This window comes from Augochlora pura, chromosome 4, assembly GCF_028453695.1.
Source record: "Augochlora pura isolate Apur16 chromosome 4, APUR_v2.2.1, whole genome shotgun sequence".
Taxonomy (NCBI): Eukaryota; Metazoa; Arthropoda; class Insecta; order Hymenoptera; family Halictidae; genus Augochlora; species Augochlora pura.
In genome coordinates, this window is record NC_135775.1 from 2,776,835 (window position 1) to 2,797,506 (window position 20,672).

A 20,672-nucleotide genomic window follows, 5' to 3' on the forward strand; every position below is an offset into this window, starting at 1 on the left:
ACGCTGTACGTATAATACACGTACGCGTCCGTAGTGGCACGGACTTGGGTCCGTACAGATATCGCATTCGATGCCTTTTTTCTCTCAGACTTCGAATTACCGACTCTGTAGGAAATGCTGTGGTACGATAGCGAATTCTACCGAAATGGAACGGTCAGCTAGTCAACTGCATACTTCAAAACGGTGGTTCGCCGTTGTAGATGGCACCGCTGACGCGCAGATCGTGGGTGTAATTTCAAAATATGATTTTAACCTCAAAACTGATGAAAAATGGCTAATCGCACTGTAAAAGATGCAAAATCAATTCGAGGTACAAATCCACAATATTTAGTGGAGAAAATCATCAGATCTCGAGTGTACGATTCAAAATATTGGAAAGAAGAATGCTTTGCCTTAACTGCGGAGCTTCTAGTCGACAAGGCTATGGAGTTAAGGTTAGTTAACGTTTTCCTTGGACGTTTCTTTAAACATATTTCCCTTCCAGCTCATTTTCTCGAAACGCGTATTGTTTTATTTATACCCGCTTTTCTAACAGGTTTTCTTAAAGAAAAGATTCGATCTATGGATATAGTTTGTTAACAATTTGATACATGACAACTTGTGGTCTAATGTAAACAAATATTTTCTACTATACATTATCTTAGGTTTATAGGTGGTGTGTTTGGTGGAAATGTAAAACCAACACCGTTCCTGTGCCTCATATTAAAAATGCTGCAAATACAGCCCGAGAAGGACATTATAGTTGAATTTATAAAGAACGAGGAGTTCAAGTACGTTCGTGCATTGGGAGCCTTATATATGAGATTAACAGGATCGTCTCTAGATTGTTATAAATATCTAGAGCCGCTATTCAATGACAATAGAAAACTTAGAAAGCAGAATAAACAAGGTAAATTTGAACTGATTCACATGGACGAGTTTATAGATGAACTCCTAAGAGAAGAGAGAAGTTGTGATGTTATTTTGCCAAGGATACAAAAGAGACACGTGCTGGAAGAAAATAATGAATTAGGTATGGTTTCGTGTACTAACGATTTGTTGGCACGGTTGTTTAATGATTATTAAAATATTCTCTACAGAGGGAAAGGTGTCCGCATTAGAAGATGACATGGACGAAGGAATAGAGACATCAGAGGACGAAGATATTCCTCCTGTTAAGGAAGACTCACGGAAGAGAACGGACGATCACGAACGAGAAAGAGATAGGCATAGAGACAGAGACAAGAGGCACTCACGATCAGATAAAAAGTCCGACAGAGAAAAACAGCGGTCAAGAAGCAGAGACAGGGACAGAGATAGACGGGAAAGAAAACGGAGCAAATCACCGAAAGGTCATTCATCCTCGCACAAAGACAAGGACAGAGAAAAAGACAGACACAGAAGAGACGATAGGGACAGAGATAGAGACAGAGATCGCGATCGACGACGGGACCGTGACAGAGCTCGACATTGACTGCAAATGCGGAAGGATTTTTTTTACCAGATGTAATAATCGGACTACAGAATTTTATGCATTCATATAATAAAAATTGAACTTTCAATAGAATTTGATAATTCTTTGTTACTTTGCAGTCTCGTAAATTAATGACTAAAGGATAAATTTATATAAAAATACGCAGGCTTCCTTAAAACTCGTTTTTAATGACAAGGCAAATAAAAAATTCTGTATAGTATAAGTCTTGAATTCGTTTATGATGTGTACAGCACTTCGGTCACAATTAACAGCAGTGTGTAACAGTTACAGGGAATAGTTTCATATTAAAATTATAGTAATCATCGATAGAAACGCTACATAGTAGCATACCCGTACAATACGCGTTCCAAGTAACAATATTTGTTCTCCATAAAATTATGTTATTAGTTCATTCTAGAATCTTTTTTTTTTCTTCGATAATCTTACATTGTAAACATTATTTACAAAAGAATAGAGAATATTTGTCATTGTGATTGTTGATAAAAGTTACTATATTGAGGACATTCGTGAACGATATAAAAAGATTCTTTTCAGAGTAGATCCGTTTTCAACGAAGCAATGACAAATTTTCTCAAGCACCATGTAATAAAATAAAGTTAATAATGTCATAGCCTGTCTATAAATGTAATCTATACAATTACACGCGTAGTATCTTCAAATATATACATTTCCACATTGTACCTAATCTCACAGTACTTTTGTAATTAAAAATAATGAGCAAAATTATAGTGTCGATATATAAGAAAGAAAACAACGTGAACGCACCGCCTACTTACGATGCAGTTTGCCTCGCTATTGTTCGTGATACCGCATTTAGCAACATAAACCGTTATGAAACAAAGTTGCACGCTTTTAAACTTTATCCCACCGACCAATAATCGCTTTCTTAAAACGTTGGGGGATTTAAAATAAATAACCTTTCTTCTTCTTTCTTGATCCACTTTACCAATTTATTTGCCGCTTCAATAGTGTCAGCTTTGGTTACTAACGGCTCAAACGTGACATACAATTCAAAACCTAGTGTTACCTGGAACGTGTATTTTGTTAGATATACATAAATTGTGAAACGCAAATGTTAATTATATGCAACTTACCCATGCTAGCATAGTCTCTTTATCCAATTGTTGGAATATTAATTTCAGTGGTCTATTCGGAGCGTACAACCTATGGTGCAGACACTGATAAAGACCTAACAATCTGTGAAAAAATGTTTCAGTTGTAGAATTACACAATTGTTACATCAATCTCATTTCTATTAATAGAAATGTACCGTTCTATTTCCTCCTCTGTAGTATACGGGGCCTGAAAGCCAGAACTCCAAAATTGAGCTGTACTTTTGCATTTGTATAAAACGTGTCGCATTTCCGGCAATCCAATGTCAGCCATTGTAATCGGTGGTTTGTTCATGGATTCGTTAATCGCTTCAAGACAATTTGTCCGTCTCAATTTTTCTACGATTTTCTAGAAAGAAAATCATTCAGCAAAATGTTTTTGGAAATCTCAATGAAAATTCTATGTTAAATCACCTGTTTCGCCTCGGACAGTACAAAGAACACGTCCCGGTCGACAGTGAGCAGCAGTAGACATGCTTGACAGTCCTCAGCCAAATATGACACATGCCCGTGCATATATCCATTGGCGTCAAACTTCGGCAGACATATCGGAGTCCAGCTCTCGGCTGTTTTAAGCGACTCTGAACTGTCGACCAAATTCTGTATTATGTGCAAATCCACTGGGTGTAAAAAAAATTTGTTCATTCTGACTAATGTTACCAGTTGATTGTTAGCTAGAAGTATTGCAAACACTAAATTCTGCAAAGTGTGACTTGTTAGTACAACCATCGAAGAAAATACAAATTTTCTTTTAAATATCTAGTATACCTTGATCTTCCCACATGTCTGGATGATTGTTTGAGCGATGGAACTTCGCATAGAAGGAAGTAGAGGTAAGCATTTAATGGCTCCTAGGAAAAATGCTGGTTCTCTATCCATAAAATTTAATAGGTGATCTATTAGTCTTTCGCTACCAGATAACAATCTTCTCAAATCAAAATTTCTACGTTGCTCGTACACTTTAGTTAATTGTGATTGTGTCAACATAGAGACTATCTGGTTGTATACGTATCTGCAATAAGAGTAGATATGTTAATGTGCAACAAAAAATAAATCAGTGTTTCAAGAGTGTATACATACGTTAATTGCAATGTAAGTTGTGGCACACTTTCAAGTGTTTTCGAGACTGAAACTAGTATTAATGGGCCTTTAACTACGAACACAAAGTTAGTATCTCCCGCGTGTACAGATCTAATCATATCACTGTCAGCTTGGACGAATGAAACAAGGGCTTGCATGACACCCATCACCGTGACTAGTTTATCCTCTGAACTATATCTAGAGTATATAGGTTTCCCAGCCTGGCTTAAAATAAATATATGTTTCTTCTGAGCCAGCCATGTTTTGCAGCGTAAGGGATCAGAATCTATACTACTCTGACCTATTCGTTGGGTGACACTCTCCTGAAACAAAATGAAGTTTAAACACCTACTGATATCAAGTGGGTGTCACTCTAAGAGATAAGGCGACTTTAATCCGATTAAAACAAATAATAATTCTCAGAACGATCAAAAGTTGTCGCTAGGCTTGTACGCTAAACAAAAAAGACCACCAACAATTTTATTGAATCGATTCGATTGACATTTAATTAAAAGTGCTTCTTTTGGAAGAGGTTATGAAACCTACTACTTCGGAATCATCAACAGAAGGCGTTTTTTGAAGATCTCTTGAATTTGTTACTGTGGGTGTTATCGGAATGTCTTGCGCGTCTTCCTGGATTTCGGAGATGGTGCTCGTCGTGCTTTCTTTCATTTGTCTATCGTCGATGCTACTGCTAATCTCTTGCTCATACTCCTCGAAGCTATCGGTGGTAACGAGCATTGTTTCCGTAGAAGCGCCAGGCTCGATGCCGGGATCCCCAATTTCATCGTCGATAATAGCAGGCTCTTTGTCCGCCATAATATCCAATTAAACACTTCGCACCTGCCACTATTTCAAAACTTCCTCTTCCAGTTGACATTGAACAGCTAATCGCGACGGTTCAGCCGCCATTGTTAAGGTCCGGCTTATTTCAGCTTGCATTCGAACACGGAACATAACAGCGAAACTACAGCCAGTCTGGCCACTCATGAACGCCTCCGCAAAAAATCTCATACACTATGATTCTATAAATTGAAAATTTATCCATAACGTCTTGCACAGCTGAATTTTTTATTAAACAAATAAACGACAGTTAAATCGTTCCTTCAGCTCTAATAAATTTAAATATTCTTGCGATTCTTACCTTTTCAGTGTTACATGTATAGGACAGAATACAGGATGTATCAAAATTACTGTAACTCTGGGAAATGCGGGGTTCCCGAGGTCATGTTTTTCCTTAGCGAAAAAGTGACCCAGGGAACCCCTCATTTCCTGGAGTTATAATAATGTTGATACGCCCTGTATATATAAGAGGTTCAAATAACCGAGAAATGATACTAGTATACTAAAATCTTCATGATATGCAGGAGAAAACCTTTTAAGGGATTTAAGACCATCGAATAATTTATAATATTTATTGTTTCATAACAATATAGAATCCAAAAATAACTTCAAGAAAGCGAAGAGTGTTGTGCGTTAAAAAACTATGTGGCTGTCGAATATACGTTCTAGCGATGCTCTCGTACGAACAATGAACGAGACAAAGGCAACGATCGTTCAAACGGCATAAAACTGGAGTTAAAAACAAGTAATCTGCATACATAGCGAAGCTACATATATTGCCAGTTTGATTTGCGCGTTCTACATCGTAATTTCAAGTGCGGAAGTGGACACATGTTGCGTATTTCGACTGGTCGATGAATTCATTCACAACTAGACTAGTTTGCACACATATAAGCTTCATGATCCACCAATACATTCCACATCTCAATAAAGAATATTGAGTATCATCAAGAGATTCTCTGATTCAAAGAAACTGTATCATTGTAAATATTTCTTACAAATTAATGGTGTCGCTTCAACATTTCTTATAATACCAGCAGGTTCAAAAGACAGATTCATAAAGAACTTACAATAAAATCATAAATAATATATTATCAATTTTGTATCCTACTACAAAAATATATTCATTGGATTGATTCTCCTTAATGTTATTCTCTTTATTATTAAATTGATCTTATTATATATAACATAAACTGATTCTCTTTCTTAATGTTGAACATAGCTTTCGGAAAACAAGATTATTGTTGAAACAATGATTAAAATTCATCGACGAGTCGGTGCAGCTTGTAATTCTGATCTGTCTCAGCGTAATCACTGCTCGATTACTGTGAAACTAAGATCTCGTAATCGGGGAACGCGACTTCGGCACCACCGAACGGGATATAGCAGACGCTATGGGACGGTTGCACCTTGCCAACTGTCAAGGTGCCTTCGTGTTGCACGCGGCCAACGTAGAGGGGTTCCCCATCCTCGGTTTCGCCACCAGGAATTGCATTGGGAGGAATGTTGTTTCCGCTGGTTGGAACCCATTTAGGGCTGCAGCCACAGAGAACCTGCAACAAGTTTTTAATTGTACAGGTGTGCAGAGTTGGTTGCATACATGAAAGGAATACCACGATAAAAGTATTAATTACCTGGTAATCAGACTTTCCATGCTCTTGGCCACCCCATGCAACATAGCAGACAGAGTGGCTAGGTTTAATTTTGCCGGGCAGCAAAGCTCCCTCGTGGAAGGCTCTACCGACAAAGAGGACCTCTTCGTCATTTCCACCTTCGACAGCGTTTCCGGGTACTATGCCACCTGTTGCATCACACCAACACTCTTCAAACCTACCACCTACCTCCAAATCTTGCACTGGTGGAGGCGGGGCAGATGGACTCGTCGCATCTGGAAGCAGGTGCAACATTAACGGAGTGCACACGAAACATGCACGAACGGATCTGTAGTGCAACACAAACGATCAAAGAAGGAAAATATTTTTATCCTTCTTCCAGTTTCAAGTAATACTTATGTGTATAACTTTTGAATGATTCCTTTTAATATTTGGGTTCCACCACCGATTTCATTAAAGCAGTATACATACATGTCATGAATATAATGATAATATTAAAGCAATGACGCACCAGTGTCTGAGATTGTTTGGAACATTACATGGAAACAAGCGAAAGTTCTGTGGGAGGTAACTACGGTAGATCTTGGCATACTTGGTGTAATGTACATATGCCGGTGTTAAAAAAGCATGACTGAACGTGCAGTTAGTATCACGGACACAATCATTTGAAACTTAATCGAGCATTCAAACCATCTCCTAAAACCATTCCCTGCAGCCATTTATTAATGTTTCCAAGAATATATTTCCATACAAGACGTTCGAATCTGCGTCGCCACTCAAGCGAGAACAATTGCGTTTGCTCAATGATCCCGAGTTCCGCCGATACGTGGGAGGAATAGCAAAGAGTACAAATAACATTTTGATTGCCAAACCCCGTCGAGTGAAACAGTTCTGAATTATGTACGATACTGCATTGGTAAAAGACTTCAAGTGACCTCCCAAACGTACCCGGTCACCCCCGTTACCTGTTACCCGACGAACCTGAACGCCTTTCACCGAGGCAATACTGTACTAATTCTTCAATTTCCAAGAAATCGAGGCCAAGAAGCTTCACATGTTCGCAACAATGTTAAAAAAAAAAGATTCGTTTCTCAACGAAAACAAAAATACTTTTGAGACGAATTACTTTTAGCATCGGGAGTCGGAAATCTGACGGTACGAAGTTGCCATTTTCCGGTCGCGCCCCAACCGGTACGTACGCCCACGTAGCTGATGCCGATCGGCTTAGGGTCCCGCCATTCCATGATCACGGGACCGCTTAGATTCTCGCTCCTGACTGTGATCAAGCCGTCGAGCCAAGTAATCGTGAACTTGACCGACATACCCTCGTTCATCAGGTATGGCGTGTTTACGCGCACCTGTCCGTGCAGAAGCAGTCGTTTAGGGCGGTACAAAGGGACACGCGAACGAAGGGTTCCTTCGACTCTTCCTTGTCTCGACAGGCACACCTGTGCCTAATTAACTATTTCGACTCTTCTCCACGTTGTACTAACCCATCACTCGATTTCTTATGTCCCAGCGATGGGTTAAAACTGCGTGTAGTCATTTTCTTGTTTTATTCTTTTCTTGAACAATTAAGGAACGTTGCCGATCAAAAGCGAAAAAGGGTCGAAGGAACTGCATTGTTTCAAGTTCGACGGGCAAACCTTGTCGGGCTGTTTGCGATCGTATCTGATGACCGACGCCGTGTTCTCCCAACCCCCGAGGAGGATTTCATACATAGGGGATGATTCACCCTTTTTGTTGGTCAAGGCAATGTGAGCGTTACTCTTGGCCTTCACGTCCACGAGGATCGCACCGCTTCTTACATTACGAAATTGGTAGACTAATTTATTTCCCGTTGACAGCGAGCCGTGTCCTTATGAAAAGGAAAGGAAAAATGCCGCATGATTCCCACCCCGTAATATAACGTAACCATATATGGTCTTATTCGTGATCTCTTTTTCTTGGCCGCTGATCTTAATCTCCTCCACTGTTTGTGTACGAGTGTGAGCATCTAATTGACAAATGTGACAGACACTTTGCTTCCCGTGCACAGATCTAAATCAGGGCTAATTGGACAATAAAAAGGCGTGGGGGACAAAACGTGCTAGGACCAAATCAAACATACTCGAGCAGAAGAAGCTAAATCTTTCTAGGGGATGCAACTACGTGTTTCGCTCAGGCTCCTGTATACAATACGTACAACGATCGTGATCACCGATACAGATGGCTGTGTGGACGAAGGCATATTAGTAGAGATCCATCCCGACATCCGATTAAGTACCAGGAACAAGATCGTGTTAATAAATATTGTAAGATACTTAAATATTTGTTTCAAAAATCTCATCCCTCTATGACACGTGTCTACTATAATCGTATATACACTATTTGCAAAGATCATCATTTCCATATCATCCAAAGCAACGTAATAATATACTTTACAGTTTTTACTGTAATATCAAGCTTCCAAATTTCTATTTTCAATTATCAGAAATGCTTGCTTTAAGAAATTTGTCTAACTACTTGTAGGAGTAGAAGAGGAAGCAACCCTAGTGAGAACCTACTAAACCCCGAAGACAGTATCACAAATAAGATCCGCAGGATATTGTACCTTCGATCATCCATTCGCCGGAGGCACCCCAACCAGTGCACACTCCGAAGTAACCGATTCCGAACGGGTCGGGATCGGTATACGTGAGGAATGCGCTCGGTTCGCCTTCCTTGCCCACGGAGATAGCACCGTCGCCCCATCTGAAACAATTATCGTGTGAGTAATCATTCTAGTGACTAACAAAATCACTTAATACTATCTAACATCAAACTGGTCATCCTCATTTCCCGTGGACTATAATTTTCTATTCGAACGTACAATTTTTAAACGAAAGATAGTTATTTATCAAGCGCGTTTCTCTACCCCGATTCTCGTAATTACGTCATTGTAATATTTTCTACCCAGCCACACCTATGGGCATACGGATGACTTTGTTTCTATAACTTTTTTGATTGCATGATCTTGATCAATCGTACTTCCGAGAGTCTCAATTACAGAAATGATAGTGCCCTGCCTTGGAGACTTGAACGCGTGGTGAACCACGACCGGCCGCTGGAGGCCGACCTTAGAGCCTCCCGAACTATCCGTGCCTCTCGCTCTAGAAGCTATCGATGTCGAATGTTTATTAATGTACGGCTCACCTGATCCAAAAACCGCGGAATTCATCGGCACTTAATATACCAGGTGTCTCGGCTTCCGCGGCTTCGGGTTTCGTTCTATTCTTGCGAATCACGGATTTGCCATTGTTCCATCCACCGATGAAAACCTGATACGTTAACAAACACCATTGTTATTGCTGCAATTGTTATTATTATCGTTTTATTGGAACATTGTTGTCTCGTTTACCTCGTACATGGGTTCTCCCTCCTCGGGGCCGGTGGTGAGAGCAACGTGGGCATCGTTGGCTGCCTTTACCCGGAACTGAACCTGACCGGTTGTGACGGGGTAGAATCTGTACTCCAATTTGTCCTCGGTAGAGAGTGCTGTCGACAGAAAATTACAATATTAATCGATATTACTATATAAAGTTAATGTTTGTTAATATTTTTATAGCCGGGCTAATATAAATGGTTTTTAACATAATAATAATAATAATAATAATAATAATAGTGGAGGATGTTAGCTAGAGGATTCGGTCGATACAAAGGTGTAGAGAATTCGAAGAAAATTTCAAAGGGCAGGAGAATTTTTGACCCGAGGTCTCATCAATCTTCGAGGGAGGAATCCGTACACAAAATCCCCCGACAGATGCAAGCCAGCTGCCCTAGTTTAAGTTCCTGAAGTCTGAAAAGCTACTTGGATCGATCTTCGCGGCTACGTGTCATCATCGAACACGAAAGCCGATCGAACGTAGCTGCATTCTGCTAAAGCGAAGTTACGTAACTATTGCTTTCAATATTATATCGCGCTTCAGTCTCTTATAATATTAATAACGACGCCAAAAAAGTAAGTACACCATTGCAGTAGCTACAACTATAAACGATTTAACAAACTGTAAATTTATTTATATATAACGTATACTACATTAATTTATTCCATTCAATGATTCTAGCATTAATGCACTGTTCTGCTTGGGGAAGAATGAATTTACCGTGCGACATTTTAAATGAAAAATCTCCTGATTCGAAAAAGTCAAGGATGCATAAAATGCACGATTTGATTATGACGAATGGGTTTTCTTCGGCGAATACTTTCCGGTAGGGGTGGTAACGACCACCCCCCTCCGGGGACAATAAGGTCAATTTACCGCGAGAAACGAGCAAACAGGACGATTTTTATTCGACGAAACTGGGGCAACGTTTTTTCAACAGAACGTCTAGACGTTTCGACGCCGGTCTGATGATACAGCGAACGAAAGTAGGACAATGCAGGACTCTCGCATCGATCAATATCCCGACGGCCGCGATAATTACGCGTCTAGATCACGTCCAGCGCGATTAGAAATCTTCGCCGATGATCTCGACACAGTCGATAAAACGTCTGCGAGCCTAACGGACTTGGAGCTCGAAGGACGAGAGTGCCGGGACGATGATTTCATACTCGATTACGGCATTCCTGGACCTTCGCGAAGAATAAAAATTGTCTGCGCCTATTGCGAAACGTGGAAACAACGATTGAAATGTAATTTCTTTCGATCGACCTAATCGTTGTTTGCATTGTCAAGAGGTTTCGGTGAAAGCAAAATATCTTGTCAAACAGTGAAATAATTTATCCTGATTAATATCGGACTGAAAGATTGTTATTAGACCTGCAATTAATTTAGAGCTTCGTGAATGGGGAGAAAAGATCAATGAACACGGCGACTGTTGCGAAATAGGAAACCATGGAATTAGTTGCAAGTTCACCGTCTCTCGATCCTTCCTATTTCTAGTCCGCGAACAATTTATGGTCGCGAGCTGATTGTCTCCAATTAAACCGGCGGGTTTCCTTCGCGGGCAAAAATGGAATGTCGACGTCGACGAGTCGGACGCCTCGCGTCTTCTTTTTCCTTTCGCGTTCGGTTCGGAAACGCCGGCTGCAAACGATTCCGCGCGACCATAAATTCCAGTTGCTCGCGACGCGACGCATCGAATCAACGACGCTCCCTAAATACTGGGACACTGATTGTTAAATACCCGTTTTTACGATCGAACGTTCCAGCGGTGAACGTTGTCGCGATCAACTTTTTTTACGGCATCGTCATGGGACGGGAGTCGCGCAGCGCACGTGCGGCCGACGATGGTCGCCGGTAGAAAAAAAAAACAGCAGTCGATTTGTATTCGAAAGAAGCCAAGACGTTCGGGACGACTCACGGGAGGACGCCTCCCATCCATCGACAATTCGTTGCAACCTAAATATTTACCTGAGGGATTGAGCAGAGACCGCAGATGACGCCCGACGTCCGTGAAGATGAATATCAACACTAGTATAGCAAACTTCAGTAAAAAGTTCTTTGGTAACACGTCACGACAAAAGTCTGATAGCCTACGATCGCGAGAGCCCATTATAACGATTATCACAATTATCGTGCAGAGTTTTTAATCGTGGCCGTGCAACATTCTTCGCTTAACTCTTACCGCGGGTATATAAATAAAACTAAGCTTCTAACATTCGCGAAAGAACTTATATCTAGCCGACTATTTTATACGCGTGAACACTTATGCGAACGAACTCGTGCATTTCCTGATTCATCGGTACGATAGTTTATTATCACCTAAGTTCACAGTTCGATCGAAAATCAGCAACTTCAACTGCTACATCGATCAGATATTTTTTTTGTATGGTGGAATCCTTGCACTTTTTTACTGCATCGCGATCGTTTATGTAAACGTAAATTGCGGTTGTAAATATTGATCGTATCGGTATACCAAACACAGAGTTCTAAGTTACATCACTGCATCGTAATATGTACATCTTCGAATGAATAAACTGTTTTTAAAGGTTCACTCTTCTGATTTGGCACAGGGTTACTCGGCTGAACGCCTTCACCGGTTCCGTGAATAAAAAATTGATCGAGACGGTCGGTGGTGATCGATGGAACGATCGTCCGAAAGGTTGTTTTCGCGTGCACTAGCCATCGAGGCGGCTACCAATACTCCAAAGACCACGTTTTACGGAACGAACGCAACGCTTATAAATAGTGACTTGTGTCACGGAGGCCGTGTTCCCGTTGCTGACATCACCGTATCATCAAGAAATCGCCGATAATTTGGGGGGTCACCGTTTTTTTTTTAGAGCATCGCTGCAAATTCTTCCACGGGCCGTTCACCGAACGATTCGTGATTCGTTCGTCGAAATATTTGCCCCTTTAACCGTAAATGCGACGTCGAAGTTGGATCGTCGGCGAATAGGGTATTAATATCTATGTACACAGATATTAATATTTATGAATGCAAATTTTATTACAATTTTGTACAGCGCACGACTTTGGTCAAGCTTATAAATAATAGCTTAATCAGTCGCAAACAACGAATTTCAGGATTTTCGTATCAATCGTTCCGTTTAGAGGAACTTTACTCTCTCAATGAAAGTAGCGATGGCTTGGAACAACTCGCAAGTTCGTATTAGATACTCGAAGGGACTATTTCGAATGCTTTCGCTTGGTTACAGAGAGACGCTAAAATCAGCTCAGCCTCGTTTAATGACGTGACCCGTGATCCTGAATCAAATTGCCAGTTTCAACGAGCAAGGGTCATAAGTCCCTCCACCGGCGATCCCCATAAACTGCGCGCCACTATAAATAACCACTGTGTTGTCCGTGAATATTCCCACGTGCGGAAAAATAGCAGACCGGACTCCGATAACAGAATTGAAGATAATAGAAAGTCCCGTTAGACGAGGTCAGAAATATCATCGGGCTGATGTCATTGCTACTTCGACGCCAATTACTTCGTATTGCAGTACGCCGATAATTCAAACTGATCAGCCCGACGAACTTTCACAGCGTGATTGTTCCGGTCACAGAAACACGCCGCTGATAATGTAGGGAACATTATTAAAAAGTTCATTATCTCGGCGTTATAATGGCATCCATCAGTTACGTTATATTTCCGCGGACTCTATTTATTATCTATTTCCTTCGGCAAATTTGCATGACTGTTATCGTTGGAAAAATTAGCGGATTAACATTTCTAACTTTGTAGCGGCAGCGCTTCATATGTTCGACGTCTTTTAAAAATTCCCGCTGTACCGTATAAGATTTGCAATTCGTCGGATTCCAGTTTCGTACCGTCAAGTGGATCGCCTCGCCTAATTCACGGGTCCGACCACGTCGAATCTTCGCGTGTGTCTAATTACGCGAGCTTAAGCAAGTTCGCGCGTTCCCGTGCTCTGTCCGTGTCGCTCTTCCTATTCTATTAACGGTAATTTCCGGCCCCGGCGCTGCAAAGATGGCAACCCAGATCGCAATCGGCCGCAGAATGTTAATATCCCGGCGAACTGATTAGACCAGAGAGAGCCTGTATCGCGCGCGAGGCGTGTTACAATTAACATAACAATGCGAAAATTAGTGTCATTGAGTCAATTTCCCATTGCGCAAGATCGGCCGGGCTGTGTCGTTGCTACTAACGTAATTCGTTGACGGTATGCACCTCAAAGAATTAATCTCGATTCGTTTCCGTTGTCATCGACGTCTCTATAACTTGTTGGTGATCCCGCGTCACTCGATAATTACAGGACAAACATCGTGGCAGATGCAGCAACAGGTATGTACCTTGAATATTCAACGCGCGCTGTCCCAAGCAATAACCAATAGAACAAATTGCACGTGTCATCAGTTAATGGCGTTGGTTGTCGGTTGCGTGAAGTACGGCTGGCTAGACGCTCACCTTCGAAGTTTTAGCGCATATCCTCTCTGTCACTGACCTCGCATAGCAACTGTCTTCCTTTTGCTAGCTATAGTATCCGTCCAACGAGACCAGACAGTAGACCGGGGCCGACCGTTAAAGCACATAATTGGGATACCCCGAAATACAATGAGGAATTAATAAAGTATTTTGAAAATGTGTGCCGACACTGTCCTATACTTCGCGCTGCTGCCTTATCTACTATTTCGTTTCATTGGACGTACTATAAACGGAAACGTGACGGTCAGTGGCCATGAACGGTCGCTGGAATATCAGCCGAAGTCAGATTGACTCGTAATTTTGTACTATTAATACCATTTGTATTTTTTCCATTCGCGATCCATCGTCTCCAGTTTGCCCGAGAGTATCGCAAACATATTCGACCTTCAGCTTCCGCGGTCAAGACACGTTACACGGAAATAAAAAGATTTCCAACACCTACGATTCGCTTGGCTAATAATAAGACTGTTACAACCTGTTTAGCGGACGTGGACTACCATACACCGTCGCGTCGCGAGCCTACGGTAACTAAAACATTTCTTCCACGTAAAAGACCACAACAACGCGAAATAAATACTAGAAAAGAGAAAGAGAGGATTCTGGAGGGATTAGTTAGTAAATATAATACACCGCGAGGAATGTGGATCGCATGTTCGAAGCCGGGATTCCAAGAGATTGCGAGCGACAACGGTCTCTAGTTGTGGAACAGTTGTGTCGAGACGATGCTATGCCATGGTAAAAAAGCAGAAACGGAACTGAACGTGCTACGCGCTCGCGAAGACGCGCCGTGACATTTTCGAATTCTAGGTTAATTGATGACGCCGCGCGGCCTCGTGAAATCGCATTGCGAGAGTAAAGAAAGCCGGCCGGCTTGTCAAACCGGCCGCACCCCCCGTAACTATATTTAGCCAAACGCTAAGAAGAAGGTTTGCGAGAAGCATGAACACAATACGATCCTAAGTCTCATCCCGCGAGATCGATACAATGATCTATCGGTGCGATATACACCGGTAGAATAATTTACAGATCCGATACTACTTTAAATCGCTCACCGACAAACGGCTTAAATAAATTCTTACAGAATTGTATCATAGTTACCGCTTCTTTGAAAATAATTCAAATAGAAATTGATCGATCGATCGATCGCAAGTCCAAAGTAGAGAAACGCTACAATACGTGACTCAGATCCGGATCGGTATACACTGTACGAAATAATAGTGGAGCAATAGTAATTCAAGATCACGCTTCGGTAACCTTTGGGAGAAGCAACTGGGCACGCTGGAATTCAATAGAATATCAAATCCGCCAGATAAATATAGACAAGTACCGAGAGTCACGCGAAGAATTTCTCGGGTTGTGCTTCACTTCCTCCGAAAATACTATGTGTTCTCATCTATTAAAGTGGTGCTATGACGAACGCCTATTTGCGGGATAATGGTCACTTACTGCATTAGAGCGTTACCGAAATCAAGTACCCGGGAATTGGCGACCACTGCTTTGCATGTGCAATGTTCAAATAAGGTGAACCGACAGACGTGTCAAATACAACGCAATTGGCTTTTCAGGTGGAATGTAATATTGTAAGATATTCTACAGATAATGTAACATCGTCGGGATGTTTATACGTAGCGTGAAATGTGAAGTATTGTTCGGCGTAACTTCCGGTGCCGGAACGTCAGCAATGAACGTAAAAATCTTGATCGTAGAATATCTATGACAATATTATTATATCCGGAGAGAACAATAACAATTACTGTAGGCAAAAATGTACTCACAGATCGCCATACTGCTCTTCTTTGAAAACAATAAACGAAATCTTCAACACGAAGGTGAATCGATACAAACCCTTCGAAGACTGAACTCGTACTGCGCTATGCCGCGTCGTTTTGACGCTCCATGAAGGCGATCAGGCCGCGCATGCGCGCTAACCCACGCAACGCCGGCAATTTGCAAGCGATAATTAAACCGTGGCGATTAAACGAATAGAATGAGTCAGAAACTTATGGATTCAAATTCGTCTTTATTTTATTAAAACGCTAAAAAACCGAACACCGTTTGCAATACGTTATCTACACGAGAACATAATTAATCACTGAATAAATCTATAATTAGCTAGCGTAAAATAAATATTTCTAATGCGATACTTATAATCGCGATTAAATAGTTTGAAAGTAACCGGTGAATACTCACGATTGCTTTCACATAAACTACATGAATATTCACGTATGATTCGTCGAATTGTAATGGCTCTTTTAATCATGTTATTCACGCCTAAAGAATTGGTATAAGTCTCTTTAACGTGTGTTGATCATATGAACTGTGTTATAATTAGTATTTATGTGCCGTGCTATGGCAAATAATTAATGCAGGTATTACACTACTTAATATCTAAATATAGCAGCAACTAATCAGTTCAGTTGTTAGACTGGTTCAATTAGGTACAAAATGTTAGTGATGTCATTGTTATAAACAGTCATCGAATCAGAAGACCTATGTGTACGCCAGTTCCTGGTACTAAACTTAATGTCAAGTAAATACGATTACATTCTCACGAATTCGTAGTCGTATGCAATAATTTTAGTTGAGCGAATCATAGCGATGTTAGCGGTTAATTTCACATATTCAGAGTTTATGTGACCTCGTTAAACAATAACACGTTACTGCGTAATGACTATTCGAATGAGTCATTCTCAATACGTAGGCGCCACGGAATCTATAATGGATTATGTTACTTTGTAAGATTATACACGGAATTGTTCGAAACATAGTATCATATATCTTGAAAGCAAGTCGCGGTTATTGATATAAACAACAATTTATAAAAGATCAAATGTCCGTGTTACATTCTTTCACAAAATTAAAAAGCTACTCGTCAATTTCCCGAATTGTTTAAAATGTGCGATCAATTCATGCGCGCATAATTTACTTTCATAAAAGATCGCAATTATTAATTTCAAATTTGATTTTCCATGCAATATTATCGACTTTTGATAACGTAGATATCTGTAACATTGACGAATATGTTTGAAAAGAATTTATAGTTAATAAGAATATATTTTATTTCAATTTTATTTGATTCGAAAACTGTTAGAAAACTTTGAAGTTTAATGCTTAGAATTATACAGTTATTTGAACAGTAATTTTACAATTAGTGTTGTAATTTACGGACAGGCACACCCAACGGACTCAACAAAAGAAGATCACGCAAAATCGATTAGGTTATGTTAACACATGTCTGTTTAATCTATCATGAATTTAAATTCCGAAAGAAACTCTACCAACAACATTTAATTTTTGCTTAATTTCTTTTCGTCTTCAATATATTTATTTAAAATAAAGAAAATAATGAAGGCATTTTGGCGCCAATATAAAAGGCGGGAAACAATGTTTCGGTCTGTCAATAGTGCTCATCAGGAAAGCCAACTTAATAAAATCATTTTAAAATTGTCTTATCTCGAGATCTAACCGTAATTCCTTGATTATAAAAATTTATTATCAAATGACGCAACCATTTTCTACAAAGCTGCGTTCAGTATATGTCAAAAGTAATACCTTGGAAAAGAATACGCTTAATAAAAGTGACGAATATTTTTAATAACGCGTTAACTCTCTTATTCGATGTACATACTTCATGACTGGTGTCGAATATGCTCAATATACTACGTCTCAATTCGATCATTCTGATTTAAGAAAGCATCGTTTCCTATTGTGTAAAGTTCAAAAGTTATTTATCGTTGCTGAAAATGTATTCGCTTACCGAGGGATCGATAGATGTAAGTTTTACAAAATTCTATATTCTTAACGATTTACTACTTATTTCGTATTTTCTTTTCTAGAAAATCATGAACGGCATTGACGTTGATAAGCCGGTATTACAAATTTTGGTAAGTGTTTTCAACATAGTATTCTTTAAATATATATATTCTTACTAATGTTTCTTTCATTTGCAGGGAAACAAGAAACTGTCAAGTTCAAATAGTGGAGAACGCTACAGATTACTTGTATCTGATGGAAAGAGAATAAATTCGTTCACAATGCTGGCCACACAGTTGAATTCAATGATCACAGATAACATATTAACTGAATTTTCCATTTGTCAGATAAATAGATACGCGATAAGTATGGTGAACAATGCTGGAAAACAAAAGTACGTAATATTTATTTTTTATGCAATGTCTCATAATTTATCACGCTCCGTTTTATAACAATTTTAAGACTAAAGATTTTATTTTCATTAAGACAATTAAACATCGTATTTATGTGATATAATTATGAAAGCAACAAAGATCTAATTTCATGTATATGTATCCCAATTTAGACGTGTGATGGTGATATTAAATATAGAAATAAAAGTTCCGGGCGAAGAGGTCGGTCGAAAGATTGGAAACCCAACTAATGCAGACTCCGAAGGTGATTCTAAACCAGCGCAATCTGCTGCACAGCCAGTAAAATCTCCACCCCGACAAAGGAATGGTAGTACTCAATTGATAGTATTTCTTATGTATATATTTCTCTATATGTATACAGAATAACTTCAAGTTTAATTGTTGCTTCAATAGATTCTTTACAAAAGAAAAGTGCATCTCAAGCTTCTACCAATGATGTATCAACAACTCCGATTGTTACATTGAGTCCTTATCAAAATAGGCAAGTATAATCTACTTTTATTTCACGACTAGACTATAAGATCATCCTAAAAAATATTTCACAGATGGGTCATAAAAGCACGAGTTGTTAGCAAATCCGATATCAGAACATGGAGTAATTCGCGGGGCGAAGGTAAATTGTTCTCCATGGATCTGGTTGACGAGAGCGGAGAAATTAGATGTACAGCGTTCAGAGATCAGTGCGACAAATTTTATGATATGCTCGAGGTATCATTCTTGCTTCTACCTTTGTGCACATTTTTTCAAATAATAACATGAAACATGTATTACAGATTGGGAAAGTGTATTATATTTCTAGAGCAGTTTTGAAAACGGCGAATAAGAAGTTCAACAATCTGAAAAACGATTACGAAATGACTCTTAATGGAGACTCAGAAATCGTTCCATGTCATGATGCTGGAAATGATATTCCTTCTCTCCAATTTGACTTTTCACCGATATCTGATATTGAAGCGAAAGAGAGGAACGAAATGATAGGTAGTTGAACCTCGTTTAATTATGATTCATTAGGGTGTATTAATTATATTACATAATAATTTGTTACAGATATTTTGGGAGTTGTCAAAACCTGTGGCGACATCCAAACTTTTCAATCGCGAAACACCGGTAGAGAAATGACGAAAAGGGATGTTCATCTTGTCGATGAAAGCAATACAATGGTAAGATTTCTTTAATTGACAAAGGTAAAGTAAACATTTGATAAAGTCTACTTTCTACTAAAATCTTTAGGTCTGTCTTACATTGTGGGGTACACAAGCACAAAACTTTAATGGGTCTATGAATCCAGTAATGGCAATCAAAGGAGTACGAATTGGTGAATTCAATGGTGGAAAAAATCTGTCCACTATAAGTTCTACAGTAATCCAACTTGATCCAGACATTCCGGCGGCACATAAATTACGTGGTTGGTTCAACTCAGCTGGCCGCAACCAAGAAGCGAAATCACTATCTAAAACATTCGGTGGTAGTGATGAAACTGGTCCGTGGGTAACATTTGAAGAAGCTAAGCTCAATAACGTTGGACTAAGAGGTGCTGAAGTATACACGGCGAAGGCAATTGTGAATATGATTCGCGTAGAAAATTCTATTTACAAATCATGTCCTGCGGATAATTGTAAGAAAAAGGTAATTCAGCTTCGTTTTATAACAAAGAGTTCTAATTATTAAACGAATTACATATTACAGCTGGTCGATCAAGATAACGATATGTTCAGATGCGAGAAGTGTATGCAAGATTTTCCCAATTACAGATATCGTTTACTGGCTAATGTAAGTATGAACATTCATATTCTTTAATGATCAAGATATTTATAAGTGTTTATCTGTTTTAGTTAAGCTTGTCTGACTGGTCGGGTAATGAATGGGTTACTGCATTCAATGATGAAGCAGAAAAAATATTAGGTAGCTCATCTCAGGAACTTGGAGAATTACACGATAATGATAACGATGCGTTCCTCGAAAGATTTTCTGATACAACGTTCAAGAGTTTCGTATTTAAGCTTAGAGTCAAATTAGAAACGTTCAGTGTAAGTTTATTTATAGAAACTGTAAGGATTCATAACGTGTAATCACAAGAGAGTTTTAAACGTAGATTACTTTTTATTTTCAGGATGACGAAAGATTGAAAATAACTTGCATGAACGTGGGTCCGATCGATCACTCACTGTATGGCCATCATTTACTAACTAAAATCTGGGATCTTGCTGGTATGGGAAAAGTTTGAACTTTATTTCTAGTAACCTCACATCTATTTAAAGACACACATATTTTTGTATACTATTAATTTCTTTATTATTTAATAAAATCGAGTATGTTTACCCCGCTAATTTCATTATTCATCTACGAGTTATTTCATTTCTCAACAAAATTTCCTTTACAGACATCTAAACATTGTTGTAGCGATGAAACTCCAAACTACCAACATTTGTATTACGCGCCAGTGAGACGCGGTGCACAATTCGATTTTTAAAGAATCTTCAAGTAAAATCTATTACCTCATAGGATTCTCAAAAATGTATTTGCGAAA

At 39.5% G+C, this 20,672-nt stretch overlaps 4 protein-coding genes across 7 annotated transcripts; 2 read left to right on the top strand and 2 right to left on the bottom strand.

Annotated features, from left to right (window-relative positions):
• Positions 1–121: 121 nt before the first annotated feature.
• Prp38 (pre-mRNA processing factor 38) lies at positions 122–1,643 on the top strand. Its single transcript, XM_078179871.1, has 3 exons — positions 122–434; positions 645–1,012; positions 1,080–1,643. Exons 1-3 carry the CDS (start codon positions 271–273, stop codon positions 1,451–1,453), a joined length of 906 nt encoding a protein of 301 aa, XP_078035997.1. The 5' UTR covers positions 122–270; the 3' UTR covers positions 1,454–1,643.
• A 30-nt stretch (positions 1,644–1,673) lies between these two features.
• On the bottom strand, positions 1,674–4,612 carry Mon1 (vacuolar fusion protein MON1 homolog). The gene is made up of 7 exons (XM_078179865.1): positions 4,213–4,612; positions 3,667–3,989; positions 3,355–3,598; positions 3,001–3,285; positions 2,745–2,935; positions 2,569–2,671; positions 1,674–2,501 (listed from the first exon to the last, which is right to left on the bottom strand). Exons 1-7 carry the CDS (start codon positions 4,483–4,485, stop codon positions 2,361–2,363), a joined length of 1,560 nt encoding a protein of 519 aa, XP_078035991.1. The 5' UTR covers positions 4,486–4,612; the 3' UTR covers positions 1,674–2,360.
• Positions 4,613–5,065: 453 nt separating this feature from the next.
• LOC144468808 (uncharacterized) lies at positions 5,066–15,852 on the bottom strand. 4 transcript variants are annotated; one of them, XM_078178541.1, is made up of 8 exons: positions 15,755–15,852; positions 9,502–9,638; positions 9,297–9,421; positions 8,716–8,855; positions 7,769–7,980; positions 7,249–7,480; positions 6,144–6,397; positions 5,066–6,062 (listed from the first exon to the last, which is right to left on the bottom strand). In XM_078178541.1, the coding sequence occupies exons 1-8, from the start codon at positions 15,762–15,764 to the stop codon at positions 5,832–5,834; spliced, it is 1,341 nt and encodes a 446-aa protein (XP_078034667.1). In that variant the 5' UTR covers positions 15,765–15,852; the 3' UTR covers positions 5,066–5,831. The 4 variants fall into 4 exon arrangements, with proteins under 4 accessions (XP_078034667.1, XP_078034665.1, XP_078034668.1 ...); XM_078178539.1 differs by lacking the exon at positions 15,755–15,852 and adding an exon at positions 11,498–12,204; XM_078178542.1 differs by lacking the exons at positions 7,249–7,480; positions 7,769–7,980; positions 15,755–15,852 and adding exons at positions 8,308–8,334; positions 11,498–12,195.
• A 1,638-nt stretch (positions 15,853–17,490) lies between these two features.
• Rpa-70 (replication protein A 70) lies at positions 17,491–20,472 on the top strand. Its single transcript, XM_078179152.1, has 12 exons — positions 17,491–17,752; positions 17,816–17,863; positions 17,930–18,126; positions 18,298–18,452; positions 18,539–18,626; positions 18,691–18,853; positions 18,919–19,123; positions 19,193–19,305; positions 19,376–19,771; positions 19,832–19,915; positions 19,978–20,172; positions 20,256–20,472. Exons 1-12 carry the CDS (start codon positions 17,723–17,725, stop codon positions 20,367–20,369), a joined length of 1,788 nt encoding a protein of 595 aa, XP_078035278.1. The 5' UTR covers positions 17,491–17,722; the 3' UTR covers positions 20,370–20,472.
• Positions 20,473–20,672: the final 200 nt, after the last annotated feature.